Source organism: Cricetulus griseus, chromosome X (genome assembly GCF_003668045.3).
Source record: "Cricetulus griseus strain 17A/GY chromosome X, alternate assembly CriGri-PICRH-1.0, whole genome shotgun sequence".
Lineage (NCBI taxonomy): Eukaryota > Metazoa > Chordata > Mammalia > Rodentia > Cricetidae > Cricetulus > Cricetulus griseus.
The window spans coordinates 29,194,131-29,219,339 of record NC_048604.1 but is presented as its reverse complement, the minus strand read 5'-3'; the positions used below and the strand labels follow the sequence as shown (position 1 = coordinate 29,219,339).

The window sequence follows — 25,209 nt, the reverse complement described above, 5'->3', positions numbered from 1 at the left end:
GCTCTGGCAAAGACTCTGCACCCTCGGTGCCCCCCCTGCCCTGGGAGACTAGCTCCTGAGGCTGCCCCTCATTTTCCTGGCCACCACCATCGGCACCACGGCCCTCTTGGTTGCCGTCATCCACGAGGCCTTCAGCACCGGCCTCAGCGGGACCTTCTCCACTCGATTCTCCCGCTCCTTCCTCTTCTGCGGCTTCCGCTTCCTGCTCAGGCTGGCCCTGTCCACTCTCTTCCTCATCACTTCCCTCTCCTCCCGACAAGGCCACCAGTGCCTCAGCACCTGAAAACCGGGAAACAGAAAGATTGGGTGATAGAGCCCAAGATGGTGCGAAGTTGCGACGACGCCAAAGGCCGCAAAGCCGGCACCGCGCAGGGCCTGTTCGAATCACCTCCGTGGGACACCAGTTCCCTCGTGGATCTGAGGGACACTGCTCCCCTCATGGATATTGTCAACCAACCACTCCCAGAAAGTACTGACCATTGTGGTTTTCCTCCTCAGGTTCCTCGTGCGGCAGAGAGTCGGTGTTTCGACGCTCCATGACGCAGGCGAAATCCCTTGAGGTGTACCTTCCCTTCAATTCCTACGGGCTCTGAGACGGAGCCCCCTATAGTTCCGGCGGCACAGCACCTCAAACAGCAGTGGTGATCTTCCGGCCCCGCACCCGAGTACTTCTGGTTAACATGTATCCAATCATGTGCGAGGCACCCTCGCTTCCGGTTGACTCCTGTTGCTATGGGCTGGGCCCCTGAGGTGGAAAACTGGGGGCAGATTAGAGCTCCAACGAGAAGGCTATGCTTTCAGGGAAGGCAATGGCACCTGAGCAAGCAGGGTGTATAGGGGCCTTCCAAGTTGCCTCTCAGGTGAGTCTCCTGGCCCGAGTGGATTATCTTCCTAGGAGATGGCGGTGGTCAACTACGGGAACGGATTTCCTGGGAGTAAGAAAAGATTCCCCAGTAGCTCTGGAGGGCTGGTGAAAAGGTGAGGACACTATTTCTTGGTCTAGTGCCCCACATTGCGTCCCTGGCACTTGGCGGAGAACAGATATGAAGCTCACGCGTTTATCTGAGAGGGTCTCTTTGGATTTGCACAGAAAGTGAGGTTAGAGACTGTGGTGCTTCCATGCTCGGCCTTTCCAGGAGCTTGGGCAGGTCACAGGGTCCCGGGTTGCTCAACAGGCAGAGGAGAGGGCTCAACTTCACCAGGGCTGCTGAGGAGGGGTTTCATAGTACTGTTCAGACTTGATGAGTGCTGGTAACCTGTGTGAGAATTTTCTCACCTGCGCTGACGTTCCTAAAGTTCTTTCCAATGCGCACACACACACACACACACACACACACACACACACACACGCACGCATGCATGCATGCATGCATGCATGCACACAGACACTCACACATACACTTCTAATGTCTTCTCTGAATGGTCTAAGTGTGAAGAGCAGGCCTTCATCCCAGAACTGTCAGTCAAGAAGCCCCTTCGCTGGCATGTGGTCAGACTGATTCCCGGAAAGGCAGATCTTTTCAACATGTTCTGGTCACTCTTTTTTTTTTTCTGTTTTGTTTTGTTTATCGAGACAGGGTTTCTCCGTGTAGCTTTAGAGCCTGTCCTGGAACAAGCTGTTGTAGGTCAGGGTGGTCTTAGACTCACAGAGATCTGCTTGCTTCTGCCTCCCAAGTGCTGCGATTAAAGGCGTGTGCCACCACTGGTTACACTTAAAATAGAAGGGGCCCTCAGGTATTAGCATGTGCCCAGGCAGTTCCTATTTTGGGGTGGGAATATTCTGGAGCCCTGGTGCTGGAATTCTTCTAGGATAAGACTTACCTCACAGATCTGGTAACAGCCTCACCACCAAATCTGCACATGTATGTTCTTGCCCATTGTCTTTGCTGTACAACCTGAATGTGCTGGTGGTGAGGTGTCCAGGGACCTGAGAATTGCTTTTTTTTTTCTGTTTCTGGTTGTGATTATAAAGACACTCATTTCTGGGTGGGGATGTAACTCATTTTTCCAAATCTTGGTGTAACATGCATTCAAACCTGGATTAGAGCCCCCAAATTCATGGTGTCCCAGTCTAAAATGCTTGTGACACAGGAAGAGTATAACTTCAAAATCATTCTTGGTTTCAGAGTGAGTTTTATCTCTGCTTGGGGCATTTTGTCTCAAAGTAGTGGAAAAGAAAGAGATATCTATTTTGTTTTTTTCATCCTATCAGTTCCATCTTTCACTTCTCATTTTTGTGTCAGGCCTGATTTGTTTTTTTTTCTTTCTTTTCTTTTCTGATTTGGTTTTTAAAATTTAATCATGTTTATTTCAAAAATTGTGCGCATGTACAGTTTTGTCATAAAACACCTCCTTGGTGTTTCTATCCACTGTCTCTTAGTGGCCTTGTGTTTCAGGTCCTTATGAAAGAGCTCCAGTCCTCCAGCCCTGCTCTCCTGAGCTACTGGTGCTCCTTTTACATTTCTCCTGTGGCATGGGAGGGCTCAGAGCATAGCAGGAGTTCAGAGGGCTTGGGGAGCCTTTCTGATCAGGAACCTCCTGAGGAATTCCAGCCCTACATAGGAGAACATGGCCATTTCTTTTTTATTTAAATTAAAAACAATCTTATCTTACATACCAATCCTAGTTCCCTCTCCCTCCCATTCTTCTATTCCCCCCACCATTCCCCCATCCCACCCCCATCCACTCCTCAGGGAGGGTGGGGCATCCCGTGGGGGATCATCAAAGTCTGTCACATCATTTGGGGCAGTACCTAGGCCCTCCCTCGTGTATCTAGGCTGAGAGAGTATCCCTCCATAGGGAATGGGCTTCCAAAGTCCATTTGTGCTCTAGGGATAAATACTGGTTCCACTGACAGAGGCCCCATAGACTGCCCAGGTCTCCTAACTGACACCCATGTTCAGGGAGCCTGATTTTGTCTCATGCAGGTTCTCCAGCTGTCAGACTGGGGTCCATGAGCTCCCCCTTGCTCAGGTCAGTTGAGAACATGGCCATTTCCATATCTATAGAAATCACTGGGGGCTATGGCCTTTGAAACGATGGAAATCCAGCTTCTATTCAGTGTCCCTGTGTACCATGTGTGATCCTGGAAGATCATGGACACAACAGAGAGCTAAAAGGGTAGATATGATGCTGCAAAACACTGAGTGTTTCTTTAATTTTTAATGTCATCTCTAGGTTTTTTCATTAACATTATGTTTTTAGTTTTATTTAATTTTTTAAACTTTTTTCTTGATTCTTTGTGGATTTTACATCATGCATCCTGATCCCATTCATCTCCCTGTCTCCTTGCTTCTGCCCTTGTCCTTGCAACCTCTCCCCAAATCAAAATTTAAAATTAAAACAAAAACCAAAAACACACATGCAAAAATCAAAAAACAGCAACACCCCCCCCCCATCTCGGGGTGAGCTGTGTGTCACAGTATACCCATTAGTCCACACATATATGTCCTTTACTTGTATTCATTGCAACGAGTTATTGGTCTGGTTCGAGGTCTCTGGCTTCTGCTACACTATGGATACTGGGCCCTCACTGGGACTCCTCTTGGATACCCTATTTTAGTCTTGTGTCATGGAGATCCTGTAGCTTTAGATCTGGACCTTCACATGCTCCAGCAGTTCATAGATGAGGTGGGTGTTGGGGTGGGCTACCTTGCCCTCCTGTTTCTGGGACTGGGTGGTAGCTGGGTTGGTTCAGCCCACCAGCTTTCCATTTCCTTCACCACCCAGGTGAGCTCTCCATGCCTGGATCTGTGGTTCTACTGCAGCCTAAGTCTGTGCTGATGTCTGTGGCCTGTGTTGCCACCAAACACCACACTGATTCCTAGGATCTGGGCTTCCACCCATGGCCTTGTTGGTGCCTGAGAGCAGTGCCACTGCTGGGCCCATACAGACCTGAGCAACATGCACTGTCACCTAGAGCCAGGGTGTCATAAGGGCCTGAGTTGCGTTAGTGGCCCTGCCACAGCCAGGGTCTGAATTGATGTCCCAGACTTCTGGGGGATGCCCAGGATCTGGGCTTTCACCTGGGGCCATGTGAGTGTTCAACGGCCATGCTGCTGATGGGTCCATGCTGATCAAAGAAACCTGCATTTCCAACCGGGGCCATAGAGACATCCAGGCCTGGTCTGCTGCCAAAGACCATGTCTGGGTTCATGGTCCAACCACACAGCTCGGATCTGTATTGCTATCTGTGGCCCATATAGCCTTTAAGGTCCACTCAGACGTCAGGGTCCTGGGCCACCACCTAGGGCCGTATTAGGGTCTAAGGGTTGTTGTGGGAATTCATTCAGCCAATAGCTTTTGAGGTATCAGCCCCTTCTGGGAGTGGTCTCGTTGCAGACTGCTCTTGGGTGGTGGTCGGAGATCTTTTTTTTTTTTTTTTTTGGTTTTTCGAGACAGGGCTTCTCTGTGTAGCTTTAGAGCCTATCCTGACACTCGCTGTGTAGACCAGAGCTGGCCTCGAACTCACAGAGATCCGCCTGCCTCTGCCTCCCCAGTGCTGGGATTAAAAGTGTGTGCTACCAATGCCCAGACAAGTGGTCTGAGATCTTTTCTCAGCTTCCTGCGCCCCAGGGCAGAAGATCGAGGCTGCTCTCTATTGTGTGAGTGTTCCCCAAATAAATATTTGATACCTTTTTATGTGGGCTTTCTTAAATGGATGGGACGGATTAATAGGTAGATTAGTGTACTGACTTGTGAACTATTAGTTATAGACAATTTACATTGGCATAGATTCTTTTTATTTTATTTTTATAATTTTAATTAGACCAATTTTAAATTAGAAACAAGCTTCTTTTACATGTCAATCCCAGTTCCGTCACCCTCCCCTCCTCCCCTGCCCCCCACTCCCCATCCTAACCCCTTTCTGCTCCCCAGGAAGGGTGAGGCCTTCCATGGGGGAATCTTTAAAGTCTGTCATATAATTTGGAGCAGGACCTGGGTCCTTCCCCATGTGTCTAGGCTGAGAGAGTGTCCCTCTATGTGGAGTGGGCTCCTGAAGTCCATTCCTGTACTAGGGATAAGTACTGATCCAGTACCAGAGGCCCCATAGACTGCCCAGACCTCCAAACTGATACCCACGTTCATGGAGTCTGGATCAGTTCTATGCTGGTTTCCCAGCTATCAGTCTGGGGACCATGAGCTCCCCCTTGTTCAGGTCAGCTGTTTCTGTGGGTTTCTCCAGTCTGGTCTTGACCCCTTTTCTCATCACTCCTCCTTTTCTGCAACTGAATTCCAGAATTCAGTTCCATGTTTAGCTGTGGGTATCTGCTTCTGCTTCCATCAGCCACTGGATGAAGGCTTTAGGATGACATAAAAAGTTAGTCATCAATCTCATTATCAGAGAAGGACATTTAAGGTAGCCTCCCCACTATTGCTTAGATTGTTAGTTGGGGTCAAACTTGTAGATCTCTGGACATTTCCCTAGTGCCAGATTTCTCTTTAAACCTATAATGGCTCCCTCTATTATGGTATCTGTTTTCTTGCTCTCCTCTATTCTTCCCCTGACTCAATCTTCCTGCTCCCTCATGTCCTCCTCACCCCTACTCTTCTCCCCTTCTCTTTCTCCTAACTCCCTCTTCCCCTCCCCCCATGCTCTCAATTAGCTCAGGAGATCTTGTCCCTTTCCCCTTCTCTGGGGGAACATGTATGTCTCTCTTAGGGTCCTCCTTGTTTCCTAGCTTCTCTGGCAGTGTGAATTTAGGCTGGTAATCCTTTGCTCTATGTCTAAAATTCATATATGAGTGAATACATACCATGTTTGTCTTTTTGTGACTGGGTTACCTCACTCAGGATGGTTTCTTCTAGTTCCATCCATTTGCCTGCAAATTTCAAGATTGCATTGCTTTTTTCCCCACTGAGTAGTACTCCATTGTGTAAATGTACCACGTTTTCTCTATCCATTCTTCAGTTGACGGGCATCTAGGTTGCTTCCAGGTTCTGGCTATTACAAATAATGCTGCTATGAACATGGTTGAACAGATGTCCTTGTTGAATGAATGTGCTTCTTTTGGGTACATGCCTAAGAGTAGAATTTCTGGATCATGTGGGAAACTGAGGAGTCGCCATACTGATTTCCAAAGTGGCTGTACAAGTTGGCACTCCCACCAGAAGTGGAGGAGGGTTCTTCTTTCTCCACATCCTCTCCAGCATAAGCTGTCATTGGTGTTTTTGATTTTAGCCATTCTGACAGGAGTAAGATAGTATCTCAGAGTCGTTTGATTTGCATTTCCCTGATGGCTAAGGATGTTGAGCACTTTCTTTATGTGTCTTTCAGCCATTTTAGATTCCTCTATTGAGAATTGTATATTTAGTTCTGTACCCCACTTTTTAACTGGATTGTTTGTGGTTTTGGAGACTAGCTTCTTGAGTTCTTTGTATATTTTGGAGATCAGCCCTCTGTCAGATGTGGGGCTGGTGAATATATTTTCCCAGTCTGTGGGATGTCCTTTTGTCTTGCTGACTATGTTTTTTTGCCTTACAGAAGTTTCTCAGTTTCAGGAGGTCCCATTTATTAATTGTCGATCTCAGTGTCTGTGCTACTGGTTTTATGCTACCTCCCACTTTCTCTTCTAGGAGGTTCAGTGTGACTGGATTTATGTTGAGGTCTTTGATCTATGTGCACTTAAATTTGTGCATGGTGATAGATATGGATCTATCTGCAGTCTTCTATATGCCAGCATCCAGTTATGCCAGCACCATTTGTTGAAGATGCTTTTTTTGTTGGTATAGATTCTTGTATATTGATACATATGTAAAATTATCTTTGTATTCTTTTCTAAGGTAATTTATATATTGATACCAATTCAAATTATATTTTTATATTATGTATGCTCATATTCTGTTCGCAATACATAAATGTAAAGTTATTTTGTCATATTGTATGTATGTATGTTTCTACCTGTGCTTAAAATATTTTGCTTATTGATGCAATTTTAGGATATTTTTATCATATTGCACTACACATTTTTACCTCTGATCAAGATATATATATATATATATAATATATATATATATATATATATATATATATCAATTCGAGGTCATTGTCCTCATTGCTGCCCCTCAATCAACTGCACTTGGGAAAGCCAGGCCCTGTACTCCCATGGCCAACACAGTAGAGCTGCCCCTGATGGGGTGTGTGTGGGTGACCTGGCTCTGGAGAGGTAACAGTGGGAGAGCTAGTCCCACTAGCTCTCTGTCTGTCATGCCCTGGCATGGGTCAGGGAGAGATACCCCCTTGACCCTCACCCCTCACCACTCAGCCTTGAGTCTACAGGTGGCTTTTATTTCAGGTAGGCAAGAGGGGCACCTGAAAGGAAGCCAGAGGTTGCCCTGGACCACCACACATGGCAAAACAAGACACCAAGTCAGGAAATGTGCTTACCATGCATCAGTGCTGAGACAGTGAATGGGCTGGAAAATGCATTCCAGATCCTGCACCTGGGTGAGTCTGTGGAGGTGGCCTCACACCAGCTTAGGTGGTTCCTTTTGTGTCTCTCCTGCTCTTTGGGACCAGCTACTCAAGCTTCAGTTTGTTCTTCTGTCCTATGTAGCTGATGCCACTACCTTTGTGGGTGACATCATTCACGAGGCATACAGTGCCACTACTGGCAGGTGACGTGGCCTTCTGCACTTTTTCCCTCTTCCTCTTCTATTTCTGTGTTTTCCCAACCCAGGTTTGTTGTGGAATAATCTTTTTTATACACTGTGTAAAATGTGTCTCTGTCCTTCCTCACTTGCCTAAGACACCTTCCGATTGGTTTAATAAAGAGCTGAGTGGACAATAGCTAGGCAGGAGAGAATATACGAGACTTCTGAGAAAAGAGAGGAACTCTGGGAAGAAGGCAGAAGATTAAGCCAGCGAGATGTGGAGGGAATCGGATGTACAGCATGGAGACGGAGTAATGATCCACATGGCAAAGCATAGATTAATATAACTGGGTTAGTGTAAGTTACAAGAGCTAGTTGGGAACAAGCCTATAAGCTAAGGCCAAGTTATCAGATAATAATTAATAGTAAGTCTACATGTCATTATTTGGGTGCTGGCAGTCCAAAGAAAGATCAACTACACAGGCTTGCCCTGCCCAATCTCTTCCATGTTTCTTGACTCTCCAACCTTCAAGATCAACAGTACATCTGGCCCTGAAAGTCCCAAAACACAAAGAGTACGATCGGGGGCCAAGAGTGCATGAGAAGGGACATCAAACTGCTGGCAATGGGCAGCATAACACATTAGACTCCAAATTGCCATTTACTGTGCATTGCATTGTAGGATACAACATTAACCACTCCACATATGGAATATTAAACTGACACTCAAGGTAGTTACAACCTCCCATGTTCAATATCTCTGCTTATAAAAAGAACTGTAAACTGTTTCACCTTTTTAAAATTGTAAGTGTATGGATGTTTTGCTTACATGCACACGTCTACCACCACATTTGTGTCTGGTGCCCATAGAGGCCAGAGAGTACACTGAATCTCCTGGAGTTGGAGTTCCAGATGGTTTTGAGACACCATATGTACCATGAGTCAAACCTGGGTCACCTAAAAGACCTACTAGTACTATTAAATCCTGAGCCATCTTTCTGGCTTTCTGGTTTCACCTCATAAAAATAATTTACACTTTAAAAATGAGATGGAATACTTCCTTTGAAAAATGTTTCGAGAGATACTAAAAACTTACATTATATCATAGTTAATAGAAATATTCCTCTGAATTGTACAAGAAGAGGGACAGGGGCTGCTGATAGACAGGGTGCATGACTAATCACACTTGACTTCCTTTTTGACAAAATTATTGGAATTTTACTTTGGATGTCAAAATTACATATTGCATACACTTGAGTCAATGAAAATCCCCCCCCACACAAAGATTAATAGATTAATCTAGGTGTTTTAAACAATGAAAAATCTTGTAATAATATATATATTTAAGGCAAATTTATTATTTTTCACAGCAGAGGGAAAATCTAACTTCATGAAAACATACAAAAGAAAATATAAAATACTTAAGGACTTCAATTTTCTGTTTAAGTATTCATATATACCTTTAAAAATACAGATCTAATGCAGCAAACATATTCAAATTGTAACGTTTTCCCTGTGCCAACAGTTTATGTCCAATGATCCACAGAAGTGCTGTGAAGAATCTTCATGGTACTGGCTGATTGCACCAGGGAGGCAGGTGCAGGTGGGTCTCTGTGAATTCGAGGCCAGCCTGGTCTACAAGCTCTATTGTTTTTTCCCCTTTGGCATTATATCAAGGAATAGATTTGAGGGGATTTTTTTTAGATTTTATTTCTTTGTTATGTATACAACATCCTGCTTCCATGTATGTCTGCAGGCCAGAAGAGGGCACCAGATCTCATAACAGATGGTAATGAGCCACCATGTGGTTGCTGGGAATTGAACTCAGGACCTCTGGAAGAGCAGTCAGTGTTCTTAACCTCTGAGCCATCTCTCCAGCCCTATTTGGGGGGGGGGGGGAATCTTGAGACAGGGTTCTATGCGTTGGGTGACCTCAAATTCGAATTCAGAGATCCACCTGCCTCTGCTTCCCAAGGACTGGGATGAAAGGTATGGGCCACCATTGCCCAGCCACCAGGGATAGATTTTTTATGAAGGGATAGAATGTCCAGGAGTGTATCTGAAGAAAGTGATAGTCCCCATTGCAAATTCTTATCTTTTAAATAATTAAGAAAAGACTCTCCTTTTCATGAGGTGGGAGTCTAGAAATTTCTTTTGCAACAGTGGTCTGCACACATTTCTGAAGAGGTTTAGAGATTAAATCCACCAGCAGCATCTCCTGCCTCTTTTTGAGTACAAGTACTTCAATTTTATCACCAGTTGCATACTTCAGCTTTACATATTTTTGGTTTACGTTTTAATTTAGCGTGTGTGTGTGTGTGTGTGTGTGTGTGTGTGTCTGTGTGTCTCTGTGTGTCTGTGTGTTTGTGTGTGTCTGGGTCTGTGTGTGTGTGTCTGTGTGTGCATGTGCTTTTCTGAAGGACAACTTGCAGAAAGTTCTTTCTTTCCACCATGTGGTTCCTAGAGGTGAAACTCAGACCTTCAGGTTTGGCAGCAAGTACCTTCTCACACTGACTGAGTCATTTTGCCTGCCCTAGAGTCTTTCATTTTCTTTATTTGAATTGAATTCACCAAACATCAGCACAGATAAATCTGTATAGGATCTGTTATCTTCTGGATCAACAGAGATAGTTGGAGTGGAGACTTAAACTCTACACTATAAGGGGCTGGCGAGATGGTTCAGTGGTTAAGAGAACTGACTTTTCTTCCAGAGGACTGGGATATGATTCCCAAAATCCATGTGGTGGTTAACAGTGGTCTATAACTCCCATTGCAAATCTGCTGCCCTCTTCTGGCTTCCATGCACATGGTGCACATACATGCAGGCAAAACTCCCATGCACATAAAATAAAGATAATAATCTTTTAAAAGCTTCCACACTTTTCACCAAAATTCTGAAAATCTACTGTTAAAAGATGTTTCTCTGGTGAGGGTTGAGAGACACACTTTAATGTGTCTTTAGTAACACATTAGCACTCAGTTTAACACTATGTTCATTTAACCTAGTAACAGTAGTAGTTCCTCCCGTAGGGCCTATTACCTATCTAGCATCAGGTTCTTGGCCCTGATAATGGCAACTGGCATGAATTACATCTTGTGCAGCAGGCTCTAAGTCCTTTGCTTACTCCTTAGCATGTGTACCACTGCTGTATCAGTGGACATATCCTGCCAGGCCATTAATCATTGTAGCTTTCAGGGTTCATAGCTGGATAGGACTGATGATTGATTTTTCTCTTCTAGTACTGTGCATAGCACCTTTTGCACTATGAAAGATAGCTGGTAAAGACGATGCAGAACACACACACACACACACACACACACACACACACACACACACACATATATATATATATATATATATATTATTTTGTTTTTTGAGACAGGGTTTCTCTATGTAGCTTTGGAGCCTATCCTAGCACTCACTCTGAAGAAGACCAGGCTGGCCTCGAAGTCACAGAGATCGCCTGCCTTTGCCTCCCAAGTGCTGGGATTAAAGGTGTGTGCCACCAACACCTGGCCTGTATTTTTTTATTTAACTAAAAAAAAAACAGCTTACAAGGCAGCAGGTTTCTTTTTAAAAATTTCTTTTAAAAATAATTTATTTTATGTGCTTTGCTGTTTTGCCTGTGTGAGGGTGCCAGATCCCCTGAAACTGAAGTCACTAACTACTCCAAGCAGCCATGTGGTTACTGGGAACTGAACCTGGGTCCCCTGGAAGAATATCCGATGTTGAGCAGGTTTTTCTCCTGTCCCTCCCTCCCTCCCTCCCTCCTTCCCTTCCTCTCTGCCTCCCTCCCTCCTTTCCCTCCCTCCCTCCTTACTTCCCTTCCTCCCTCCCTCCTCCCTCTCTCTCTCTCTCTGTGTATCTGTGGAGGTCAGTAGTTTACTTCATGCGTCTTTCTCTATTGTGCTCCACCTTAGTTTTTGAGACAGTACTGAGGACGAACCCTGGGATCTCCCAGCATCTGTCATCTCCATAACACTGAAGTTATAGCTATGTGGTGTGATGCCCTGCTTTTATGTGGATGCTGAACTTGGGTCCTCTGGAAGAGCAACCAGTGCTCTTAACCACTGAGCCATCTCTCCAGTCCCAAAGAAGATAGAGCCTCATGGGTGGGATTAGGATTAAAGGTCTGGAATGAGGGGCTGTGCCTCTTTGCTCCTTTCCTTTCCCTCCCCTTTCTTCCTCTTTCTGTTTTTCTTTTCTCTTCTCCCCTTCTTTCATGAGAGAATCTCAGTATGTAACTTTGGCTATTCTGGAACTCACTGTGTAGACCTGGCTGGCAAGGAGATCCATGTGTCTCTGCCTTTGAAGTGATGGAAGTAAAGGACTGGACCTGGGTGGCATTTCCACAATACTTAGTTTTGGTTGACCCTTCCCCCATGTCCTTCTTAACCCTGTATCCCTGCTCCCTAGCCCTGCTTAAGCATTTCCAGAAATTCCCTTTCTCTTTCCAAATCACAGGTATTCTATTACACCCCCTCTCCCATTAGGGTCACTTCTTTTTCTTCTCACATAGGATACTTTCTAGTTCTCTGATCTCTCTCTATACTCCCTCCTGCATAAATATAGATATAGGAAAATTAGGACTACGAGAGAGCAATGTTTGTCTTTCTAAGCCTGTGTTGCTTAACATATTTTTCAGTTCCATCCATTTTCCCGCAAATTTTATAATTTAAACACCAAAATAAAAGTTCATTTTGGAAGACTACATCACATTTTCATTATACATTCATTACTTGGTGGACAACTAAATGTATTCCATTTCCTTGCTACTGTGACTAGAGAAACAATACGCAATGATGTATAACTATCCCTCTTATAGGATATAGAGTCCTTGAGGTATATGCCCAGAAATGGTATTGCTTGGTTATATTGTCATTCTAATTTTAGTTCTTTTTTTTTTTTTAGAAAACTCCACAGCGATTTCCATAATTACTGCACTATCAATCACTGAGATTTAAGATTGCACAGAAAAATCTACTTTCTTATGACTCTAATAGCATGAGGGATTTTGGATGTATCTCAGTGGTCTAGATGTTGCCGTGTTAAAATATTGACCAAAACCAACTTGGGCGGGAGGGGTTTATTTGATTTACTGGTTATATGCAGCCCACCATCAAGGGAAGCCAGGGCAAGAACTGGAGTATAGATGACTCTGGAAGGATGTTGCTTACTGACTAGCCTACTCTCTGGTTCATGTTCAACTACCTTCTTCCCACCACCCCTGATCTTTCTGGGTCTGGGTTATTCACTATAATGTTTTACAGCTCCACCCATTTACTTGCAAAAGCCATAATTTCACTTTTCTTTACAGCTGAATATAAAATACCACTGTGTGTTGGTAGCATATTTTCAGTGTTCACTCATCAGTTGCTAGTGTGTCATAACTATTGTTGCTTCTGTGTCATAGCTATTGCTAAGGGACCATCCATGAGCATTGATGAGCATGTCTCTGTAGTAGGAAATAGAGTTCTTTGGGGATATGCCCAGAAGTGGTATAGTTGGGACATATGATGGATCAGTTTCTAGTTTTCTGAAGAACCAGCACACATTGGGTGCCAATTGTAACACGATAAATAAAAGACCCAGAGATAGATATTGGTGTTCAAGTTTCAAGCCGAAAATCAGAAAAGCAAAGCAGCCAGCCACCAGCTCTTTCCTCTACCTCAGCTCAGACCAAAGGGGTGATCCTCAGACTGCTCCCAACTTCTACTGCTTGTCAGATTCACTTGGACTGCTATGTTCTCCTCAGTGTGGCTAGAGGCTAACTCTCAGACTGACTGTCTCTACCTCTCCAATCCTAGATTAAAGGTGCGAGCTCTGATTCAATCTTGAGTAGCCCAGGGTGGTCTTGTTCTAGGAGATGCATGTACCTCTTAATCCTGAGTCCTGTGATGAAAGGTGTGTACCACCACCTCCACTACCTGGCTTCTATAGCTAACTAATGTGGCTGCTTTGCTATTTTGAACTCCAGTGGCTTTAGTAAATCACAAACAATATATCACCACAATTCTATTTAATGGATGGTGGTTGCCAGGTTCTCCCTATATCCCTCAGTCCCTACTTGTTACAGGGTCTTCCTGACTGGCATACCCTGCTCTAGACCCTGAAGTGTCTAGCACAGGGGACTGGTCTGCCCTTCCCTATATAATCCTACCATCTTGGTTATCTGGCTCCTTTGTTTCTTTGGGCCTCCTGGCTGCTGCACCTGGTTACTAACAATTGTAATGCTTTCTTTCAGGAGAAGATACAGGCCTAGTTAACGAATTGCTCCTGGTCATTGGTGTGGAGAGGTATCTAAATATGTCTACTCTCGAAAAGAATGCAAGTGAGGCCTGTCAAACTGTTCTGTCTCCTCACTATCCTACTTTGATGAGGTTTCCCTAAGATCATCCATTTGCACTTTCTCAAAGGTCTTCTTCCTGAATGACACTTTTTCTCTCTCTCTTATCTTACTAGTTGCAGTCTTTTTCCTTTGTATAGTATGTGAAAAGTCCAGGGCCATGCATGTTGAGAACATTCGAGGTTTGCAGTGGTCAGAGCTGAAAACATAATCAATACCTCAGAGAGATAAATGTGGTATGGGATGGGCTTAGGCCCTTGATTTCAACACTGATTGTGTGTGTGTGTGTGTGTGTGTGTGTGTGTGTGTGTGTGTGTGTGTGTGTGTGTGTGTGTGTTGGTGCTTGAGATTGAACCCGAGGCCTAATGAATCTAGGCAAGCACTTGACCTCTGAGATACACTGCCAGATTCCCCCCCCCCCGCCGCAAACTGGTTTTATGATTAGCTCTAAGGATGTTAAAATAGTGCAGCCAGAAATCTTCAGGAAGCCTTTTGGAAATTCCTTGTTGAAAGGTTCAACAGTAGCTGAGAACATTGCCTTTTCCTTTATTTGTGGCATATGGATCATTCTGCCCTCAGAGTGCTCTTGAGCACACTAGGTAAACTTGAGTACACTGAAAGAAAAGTAAGGCAACTCAGCGACCTTCAGTTTCTTAGTTCCCCAGTTGGCATTTCCTGCCTGAGAACGCAGAGTTCTTATCCTGTCCCCTGAGCCAGGCCTGTCTGTGATCCCAGCCTCAGGAAAGAGCCTCAAGGGCCGGCTGTACTGCTCGGCTGGTGTACAGTCTTCTATCACTGCATTCACCGGAGGGCACTTAGAAGCACAGCTAATGACGTCATCCAGCTGTTCTGTCCTATCTTGCCTTTTAACCCAAACAGCTCTTATATAACTTGTAATTTCCTATAGCTTTATATAGCCATCTATGTGTATAAGGAGCTACAGTTTGATCACCTTTGCCTAAGCAAATGGAAAAGCATTTCAAAACACCACAGGCAAAGAAAGATACAGTCCAAACTGAGAACCCTTCCTCACCAGAAAAAACAGCAGGACAAAACAGGTTTTCACAGATCTTCCAGAGACAATAAGAAACTCTGTTAGGTCTGCTCCAGAGAAATGCACACCAACACATCTGACAGACTCCAAAGAGGAAGGTATGCAGTTTCTCAAAGGCACGTGGTGGCTTTATTATTTTTTCAGGGTCTCCTGTACCTCAGGCTGGCCTTTAGTTCTTCCTTTTTCTATTCCCAGAGTGCAGGCTTTTAAATGTGTGACGTCACACTCAGCTCAAAGCATGTGTTTCATGTTAGGATTTTTTGCTTAGGAGTGTCATCTTCCATAAGAGTGAGAAGTTGCTCAAAATTGTTCTTTTAGTTTGTTTTGTCTTTTAACAAATGTTCCTCCTCCTCGTCCCTCTCCTTCCTCTTGTTTGTGTGTATCTCTGTCTCTCCCTTTCTGCGCCCCCTCCACCCCATGTGCAGGAGTGCGTGTGTACATCACCCTGCTAAGCACATGCCTGCCTGCCATGGTGCATATAGGGAAGTCAGAGGGAACTTTCCAGAGCTACTTCTTTCTACCATAAGTTCTAGGGACTAAAGTTCTAGGGACTAAGTCCTCAGACTTAGCACAGCAAGTGATTTTCCTGCCTTAGCCATCCTGGTGGACTGCTAAAGGTTACACACGTCCTCCAATTTCTACTGCAGTGCACAACCAACATATTCTATAAAATTAAAATGCATGGCCGTTGTTTTCTATATGACTTTACCAAATCTTTAAAAACAATAGCAGTACAATGGGAGCTTCATTAAGTAGGAGTGTTAAGAGGGTAGGTCTTGGGGGATTTTTTTTGTAGTAGTTCACAGGTTTTTATAGATCAGTCTTTCTTTTGAACAACCAGAGCAACCCATAAGCTAGACTTCCATTTTGCCGGCGATGAATGCATTAAACAAACTGAATGGCCTGAGTCTAGTACAGAGCCTGAAACGTTGCTGGTGCTCATTGGGATTTTGCTGAAGGAAGGGTGCCATGTTATGTGTCCTAACAGGGTTCTTCTGGACTTTCCCCTGCAGTTCTGTGGCTGGAAGCCAGAGCCTTACATGTGTTAAGCAATTAGTATACCCTCAGTCCCTCACCAAATTACAACAACACAAAACGAAGGGCTTCTTGTGTGTAATCTCACTGGTTGGGCTGAGCATTTACCTCAGGGATAAAGAGCTTGCTCTGGCATTGGTGAAACCATATGTTCGATCCCTAGTACCTATAAGGAAAAAATCAACTGAATGTCAATGGTGTTGTACAAAGGAACATGTTTCATCACTGTAATAGTAACCTTAAGCAGGTACAGTCTACAAGCGGCCAACAGGCCCTCTTGCCTTTGTAGTTCCTGCTTATTCCACAAGGGGGCACCAAACAATAGGCACTTCTGACATAGTTGTACCCTTTCAGTCCACCATGGGTCAACAGGCACCCTTCCATTCTGTCTTTCCCCTTTTGTCCAGTAGGAAGCAACAGGCACCCTGGACATTGTCATTCTCTTTATTTCACAAGGCGACTGCTATTTGGACTATCAATCCTTCTGCATCCCACCCTGCCTAGCATCCAGGCCCACAGGATTTCTCCCCAAATTAGGGACCGCCTATGCTCTCAAACCTGTAATATCTGTGCAATTACACAGGTGGTGCATGGGGTCCCTTAGGGAAGTCAGGCAGGCCAGACAGGGTAGGAAGAGAAGCAGTCACTGTCCCCGTGGCTTAGCTGCCACAACAGGAGATGTGCTGGAGAAGTTCCTTCCTGCAAGGCAGAGTGAGCCAAGAGGGTGGACGTTAAACCAGGTGCTGCCCTGAAGCAAAGGGATGGAGTCAGATGGTGCCGTCTGGGATAGGGCATGAGTTGCCTGCTGCCCTTGCCACCAGCCAGAGGCCCTGGAGAGTCAGCTCAACTCCAAGAGCATGTGACCCCTGCAGTGCTAAGTCCTGTGCTTTAATGTATGCCCTTTAAATTTCAGAGGCTATGGGGGGGCAATGGGAGGTGGGGAGGAAGGGGGAACTGTGGTTGGTATGTCAAATGAATAAAAACTTTTAAATAAAAAAACTTCTGAGGCTAGTATTTTGGGACTGAAATATACATACTGTCATGAAACAGAAATGGTGACATCCTGGCAATGTGGTGCAGCCAAGGAGCTAAGGGAGAGGTGAGTGGGCTGGCCCACTGGTAGTGGGTTATCATCCAAGATGAAGGCAGGCACAGAAAGTACTAGCCATTATCATTACTGTCCCACGAAATGTATTTGTTTCTCCAGTGCCTCAAGAACACTGTGTCTTTTGCTATGAACATCAGGGACTAAAGCCACTCAAGCCAGGTATTAGTGGGAAGCATGAAGCGGGTAGCCTGTCCAAGCATACAAAGCACTATAAACTAAGAAGCGCTTAGGTGGGAAATGCATCTTTTGGGTCTTCTCACAAGCAAATACATGATGAAAAGCTGGCTTTTATTTCCTCTCTCTGTACATTCCCTAGGTAATTTTTGATTAAATTGAAGAGGACTTATAAAATCGAATACACAGAATATAATATACCTCCCAACCAACTGGGTCACCATCCACACACAGATCAAGCTGCTGTCCAGCCAATTCACCCAGCCATCTGGAATTTGCCATTTTTATCAAGCATTTTGGTGTATGTGTACTATAAGTAGGGTACTGCAACTTTCTTTGGGTAGTTTGGCATGGCCTAATGGCTCTGGGGCATCAGTCTGTGCCACAAACATCATACTGTGACCTCCTTCCACTTTCCCTCAACAGGATGGTCAGCGCTCAGAGCCCCTTTCTTTGCATAGATGACACTGTTTCCCAAGTGCAACCTCTAATTACAGAAAGAGAGAGTTTGGCTTGACATCTAGGCCAAGCTCTTGGATATTATAGTCTGAGACCAATAGAAGGATCTTTTGTAATAGTTGCTGAACTGGGCTCCGAGGGCATTCTTCAGTTGACACTCATGGGTGCTCTGTCCAGGCTGGAAATGCCCCATTGCCTGTTGCCCTGAATACTTGGGTGTGGTCCCAGCCAACTGCAATAAAGACTTTCAACTGGCTATACACTGGATCTGAGTGGTCATCTCTGTCAAGTTCCCTTGTAACATTGTGACCCTAGGACCTGCCATGTACAACTGTCCAAAGCTGAAGAAACTTTGGAAACAGTTCTTGGCAAGCTCAGGGAGCTCTTGTGAGAACCTGGAGTGGTCTATGGGTCAGGGTGTGCTCGTGGATGCCAATACTCTTAGAGACAAGCTTTTGGTGCCTCCCAGTTCTTCATAAAGCAGCTGAGTCTCAGCAAAACAGCAGACCACTTTGCTTCTCAGTCTGGAGCCTGATACATCTGAAAGGGAGGTTGATACTGGACAGAGAATGGCAGTGTGACAACACAGGTATTTTGCCTTTTGTTTTAGATAGTGTGTGTGTGTGTGTGTGTGTGTGTGTGTGTGTGTGTGTGTGTATGTACGAGCAGACAGACAACAAATAGAAAGGGTTCAATGTAGTTTAGTTCTAAAATTCTCCTGAAATATAAGGAAAATGTAAAGGGGCTAGAAGGGAAGGAGGCAACTATTAGGCTAGTTCTACAACAACCAACAGTGTCTGTATTTTACAATTATAAACTTTAACAGCAACATCCAAACCCATAAAACACTCAGGTGTGTTTAGAATAGAAAAAAGCAAAAAGATATATGTTAGTGATCAACCAGCAGTCAATAGGGCAGGTTTTCTTTATTCGAATACACTAGCCAAGGGCAGGCCAAAGTGAGGAGGAGGGAGCCAGGACCAGGGCCAGTAGCAGAATGGGGAGCAGAAGAGAGTGGCCACGTGTCCGATGACCCCTTAAGAAGCCCCTTTACGTCACCTTAGACTTCCCCTTACCCCACCCTCATGGGCGTGTTCCGGCACACCTGTCCGGGTTACCTGGGGCGGAGCTAGAGTGTCTCCCTACAATTCCCCTTTTAGTCTAAAAGAGGATTAAAACTTAATAGTGTAAAACATCCAAAATGAACAGTCATAAAGGTGAAATATAAGACGATACAATAATCTGCTATTGCACATCCTAACTATGTCTACTCCAGCTAAGCCCTAAAGTCATGTGGAAAGGGTGTCTAACTTGAACACCTCCTTCCAATCCCCACTCTAAACAATAAGAAAGTTATTTCTAACTAGGTTTACACTACCCCAATAAACAATAATGGGGAATGGAGGCATAGCATCTTCTAAATTACTTCCTGCTGAAATGGGACGATGGTAGCCATGTGGGGTCCTGTGGAAAAAAATGACAGTACAGGGAAAGTCTCTAATGAGTTATCTCTAGTCCATGTTAGATGAGATTTGCTTGATTGAAGATCTAGGTTGAAATCCTCAACTTGATTGAAGTTAGTACTCGAGGTTCTGGTTGGAGTGTCAGTCAAAACGGAGTGAGTTGGATCCAGTGCAGTTGGTGAGGTGTGGTCCAATTCTTTTTCCGGAGCATGCAGGGATTGTCGTCAGGCTGGTCCTCATAAGCTGTGAAAGGCAATCCTTGAAAAACGACAATTATAAAAGGGTGTAGGCCTTGAAAGAAAGAGCCAAGAAAAGACAAAGATAGTCCTGTAATTCTTTATTTATTCTGTATTACAGCAATTGGCTTCTTGATATAACACAGAAACCTTAAAATTTTGTTAAATAACATGCTTGGCTTTTAGGGGAGGAAAGCCAAATCCAACTCTAAATCCAGCATCGATTTAATTGAATAGGGACTAGGAAATGAAGAGAAATAGAGTTATTTGAGAGATAGCTGTAAAGTTTACCGTATGGCACGTTCCTTTTGTTTGATGGTTATAGCTACCTTCTTTCCTTAAGTATCTATTCATGTAGTGCCCTTTGACTTCCGGAGGTGGGGTTTCCTGTGAGGATAAAAACAAAGCACTTCTCATCCTTTGGGAGGCTTTTATTTAGTTCATGAGATATACCTCAGTGAATACCTGTCAGTCGTCCTTGTCGAGAGGGTTGTCTTTTTCAACTCCAATCTTGATCAATTTTGATGGTATCCGAAGATTTTCTTCTTCTGTGGAAACAAATGCAAAACCCCTACCCCAATGTAACACATGTCCGGGTTTCCATACCGAGGTCAGTACATCTTTGAAGTACACTGGTTGGTTCAGTTCAGCAGTTTTTTCCTTAGTCCAGTGTCTTTCCGAAGCTGTTTGTCCATTGTTATTGTCATTAAGAAAGTTTAGTGTCAATAAAGCATTATGCAACCTATGTTTGGGTGGTTTTGACTTACCAGCTTGTCTATGGAGCATCTCCTTAAGTGTTCTGTTAGACCTTTCAACAACTGCTTGTCTTGTAGGGTTGTGTGGTATACCTGTGACATGCTTAATGTTATAATATTTGAAGAACTGTTCCATTTTTGTGGAGATATATGCTGGAGCATTGTCAGTTTTTATCTGCGCGGGTATGCCCATAACTGCCATCACCTCCAGTAGTTGTGTAATAATGGAATCAGCTTTTTTAGAGTTGAGAGCAGTAGCCCATTGGAAACCTGAGAATGTGTCAATGGTATGATGTACATATTTCAAATTTCCAAATTCTGTAAAGTGAAAGACATCCATTTGCCAAATCTCATTCCTCCGAATGTCTTTAGGATTACAGCCTGCTGGCTGCGGAGTTTGGTTATAAAAGGAACAGGTAGGACAGTTTCTCATTATCTCCTTGGCTTGTTGCCAAGTGATGGAGAAGTCCTTCTTTAAACCCTTGCTATTTACATGATGCTTTTTATGAAATTCTGAGGCTTCTAGCACCGTGCCAATCAATAAACGATCAATCTCATCATTGCCTTGTGCCAATGGGCCTAGCAGCCCCATATGGGATCTGATATGTGTAATGTACAGAGGATTCCTTCTGTTTCTGATTGTTTCCTGTAACTGTAAGAACGAGGTTAATTCAGTATTATCAGGGACGAATTTTGCAGTCTCTATGTGCAAGACGACTCTCTCTGCATATTGGGAATCAGTAACTATAGTAAGAGGTTCTGTAAAACCTATAAGCACCATGAGAATTGCATATAATTCTGCTTTCTGTATAGATGTGTACGGACTTTGAACTACTTTACTTACCTCACCTGCTTTATAACCAGATTTACCTGATTTGTTAGCACCAGTGTAGAAGGTAAGAACTCCAAAAATGGGAGTTTGTCTTACAATGCGTGGAAGAATCTAAACCGTTTTTTTTTATGAATTTAATTTTGTCGGTTTTGGGATAGTTGTTATTAATTGTTCCCAAAAAGTTGGTAAGAGCTATTTGCCAACATTCATTATCCTTCCATAAGGAGGAAATTTCATCATTAGTTAAAAGTATTATAATTTCTGCTGGATCTTTTCCAGTCAGCTGATGAAGTCTTAGTTTGCCCTTTAAAATCAAATCAGAAATGTTTTCTATATATGTCTTTAATTTTTTGTTCTGTTTATGTGGCAAAAATATCGATTCCAATATAGTGTCTTCCCTCTGCATCAGAATTCCAGAAGGGTATTCTCTGGATGGCAAAGTAACCGGAATGCAGTCTAAATCAAGGTTTATCTGTTCCATATGCGCATCCAATATTCTGTTTTCTAACCATTGTAACTCTTTTTCTGCCTCCGAAGATAATATTTGTGGACTGTTTAAGTCCTTATCACCTTTTAGCACCATCTTTAAATGCTTTAAGTCATGCCCTTCTACACCAATAATCGTCTGCAATTGAGAAATTTCTCCTAGTAGCTTCTGAAGACTGTTAAGAGTTTGATAATGGTCCCTTCTAATTTGTACCTTCTGTGGTCTAATTCTTTGTAAGTCTATCTTATATCCTAAATAGTTAATAGAATCTCCTCTTTGTATCTTTTTCTGGGCAATCTGCAACCCCCATCTTGCCAGAACTTCCTTCACCATGTCAAACATACATTCCAAGGTTTCCTTATTAGAATCCGATAAAAGGATATCATCCATATAATGATAAACAAGAGATTGTGGAATTTTTTTTACAAATTATTTCCAAAGGTTGTTTTACAAAGTATTGACACAAAGTAGTACTATTTAGCATCCCCTGAGGTAAAACCTTCCACTGATATCTCCGAACTGGCTGTGAGTTATTAAGAGTTGGCATTGTAAATGTAAATTTTTCTCTATCACTTTTTTGTAATGGTATAGTGAAAAAGCAGTCTTTTAGGTCAATTACTATGATCGGCCATCCTTTAGGTATTAAGGAAGGCAGTGGCATTCCAGGCTGTAGAGAGCCCATAGGTTGAATTACCTTATTTATGGCTCTCAGGTCTGTCAGCATTCTCCAGTTACCTGACCTTTTCTTGATAACAAACACAGGCGAATTTTAAGGGCTGGTAGATTGCTCTATGTGACCAGCCTCTAGCTGTTCCTGTACTAACTTTTCTAGAGCCTATAGCTTTTTAGAGGTCAAAGGCCATTGCCCTATCCAGACTGGTTCATCTGTAAGTCATTTTAATGGCAGGGTCTTTGGTTCCTCTGAAAGCCTATTATTTGTATTTAGTGTCTGTACAGCCTGGATAGTTGGTAACCATTTTCCATGGCGTCTTACCTGATCCTTTCTACTATCCAGCGATTTTCTAGAATTCATATCTGACACTGGAGGGATGTTAATTTGAGTATTCCATTGCTGTAAGAGATCACGACCCCAGAGATTTATAGCAATATCTGCCACATAAGGTTTTAGTTTTCCTTTTTGTCCTTCCGGTCCAATGCAGACCACTGAGTTAACACTCCGTTAACTCGATAGAGTTCCAATTCCTAAAAATTGTACATTTGCCTCTTTAAGAGGTCATTTCTGAGGCCAGGATTTCTGAGTAATAATAGTTACATCAGTTCCAGTGTCTACTAGGCCTTTAATAGCTCTGCCATTAATTTTTATTTCTAACTGAGGCCTAGAATCATTAATAGAAGCTTGCCAAAATATGCGTTTCTCATTTTCACCAGTGACATGTGATTCTTCATCATTATTCAAACTACCATCTAGAGCAGTATCATTTTCCACAATAAGCAAGGAAGTATCTATTCATCTTGTGAGAGATTGTCTCCCACTGTCATTGGGTACGATCAGACCGTTCTCGAGGTGGGGGACTGCTGGAGGCCCCCTTCGGAGTTTCCCGATATTAACAGGTTCCCTTGCATGTCCCTAGTCAATCTGTATTCGTTAGTCCAGTGTTTGCCCTTACCACATCTCCTACATAACCCAGAGGGCAATGACCTGTCACGTGGGGAATCGTTAGAATTTCTCATTCTACAATTTCTTCTTATATGTCCCATTTTACCACAGCTGAAATATCTATTCTCCTGACACTTTCGTGGACTCCTGGAGCGTGCTCTTCCTATGCGAGGCTCTGGGTCATGGTGGTGATGAGCACTGGCCTCTTGGTACCTGTGTGAGCCCCTGTAAGGTGCTTCTCCTTCCCAAGTCCTTCTGTTACTATCTCTTCTAATCTCCTGCTGTCTGTTGAAACCTCTTGGGACAGCTTGTCCTGCCCAGATTCCAGCATCTTGCATGTTACAGTCAATGTGGGCAGTATGCAGAACCCATTTTTCTAGTGGAGCTGATCTGATCTTTAGAGGAAAAATTGTTCTTTTGCACATTGGGTTTGCATTGTCATAAGCTAAGGTATACAAAATTGAATGTCATATCGCTGGATCTGCTAGTTGTATGTCTACTGCTCTGGTCAACTGGTCTAAGAAGTCCTTAAATGGTTCTGTTTGTTCCTGTTCTATTTTTTCATAAGCTTCTAGTTTTTCTCCTGGTTCAAGAACCTTATCCCATGCATTTAGTGCTGCTGTCCTGCATAGGAACAGCATGTGGTCATCATATTCAGCCTGAACCTGTGGGTCAGCATAAATACCTTCTCCTAGGATTTTATGGAGGGGCGCATCAACCCCGTCCTTTATGGCTTGCTGTTCTAGGAGTATCCTTCCTCCCTACACAACGCTTTCCACTCAAATTGGCAAGAATTCTCAAGGACAGCTAACACCAGTCCTACCCAATCTGCGGGTGTTACCCTGTTAAAGGTGTCCCATGAATGAAACAGCTGTCTTATGTATGGCCTATGAAGACCATACGAGACAACCGATTCTTTAATATGCTTAAGATCCTTTAACTGGGTTGGTTGCCATGTATATGCTGTTTGCCCCTGGGAGTGTGTTTTAGATTGTTGCTTTTTCACCACCATTGCCGGGTAGACTAAAGGTGTGTGTGTAACTGCTTTAGGATGATTGAAATACCTTTTTGGAGTAGGCACCTCAGATTTGAGCGAGTCTATTTCCTCTTTGTCAAATCGATCCTTCAGCCTGGCCAGGACATCCTCACGAGAGGCTTTAATCTCATCCATCATGAAAGATTCAAGGCATGATACAGAATCGACAATTTGCTTCGACAATTCTCCTGTAAGATTTTCTAGATGGTAATACGTTCATCCCTAGCTAGCATTTGGGTGGCATGGAGATAGCCATCCAGAGACTGAAATTTAGAATCAAGGTTGTGATTTGCCTCAGCAATCGGCTTGATAGATATTTCAAGTTTGTTATCCCTGATCTGTAACTCCTCTTGTAAGCTTTGAAACTCAGCTCTAATGTTACCATAGTCCCTCTCACATTTCTCAGCCATTGATTTAATGGCATTATCCGATTGTTGAAGCCTATTCTGGGTATCTTGTACCTTAGTAACAAAGGAATAGGAGAGAGAGCCTAGTTAAGTTTCTAGTTGATTACATACACCCTGCAATGCCTCATGGTCTGCTGCCTGCCTAGCCATTAAGGCACCATGGTCTGTAGCCTGTTTAGCTTGTAGCGTTCCTAGAATAGATTTCAGTTCCTCATGGTCTGGAGCTTGCCTGATCTGTAAGGCCTGTATACGTTCCTGAATCTCACCAAGGTCCTTTGCCTGGTCAGCCTGTAAAGTGTCTAAGATGGAACATCTGTCTATTTTTATGTTAATATAAATGTGTTGCATTTCAGCTTGAGTAGTAGACAGATCTGCCTGCATCGTATAAAACATAGAATGAAGCCTATCATCCAGTTTCTGTTCTACCATCTCCATAAGCATTACATAAGTCATCTTTGTTTCATCTAGAACTTCGCTCGGCTGTGCATGCCAAGCGGCTCCAGAATTCAGGCCGTAAGCACACACAGAGCTAGATTTGAATTAGCGGGAGCGTGCGTGGCAGCGGAGCAGCTGAGGGAGGTTGACCGGGCTGGCCGGCAGGCAGG

The 25,209-nt window shown here is 43.8% G+C and overlaps 1 protein-coding gene across 1 annotated transcript in view; it reads left to right on the top strand.

Annotated features, from left to right (window-relative positions):
* Window positions 1-898: 898 nt before the first annotated feature.
* Window positions 899-25,209, top strand: part of LOC100767067 (paired mesoderm homeobox protein 1) — a 47,627-nt gene continuing 23,316 nt past the window's right edge. Inside the window, exon 1 of the mRNA XM_027431935.2 lies at window positions 899-978. Within this exon, the coding sequence (XP_027287736.1) occupies window positions 899-978 (80 nt within the window). The remainder of the gene's footprint in view (window positions 979-25,209) is intronic.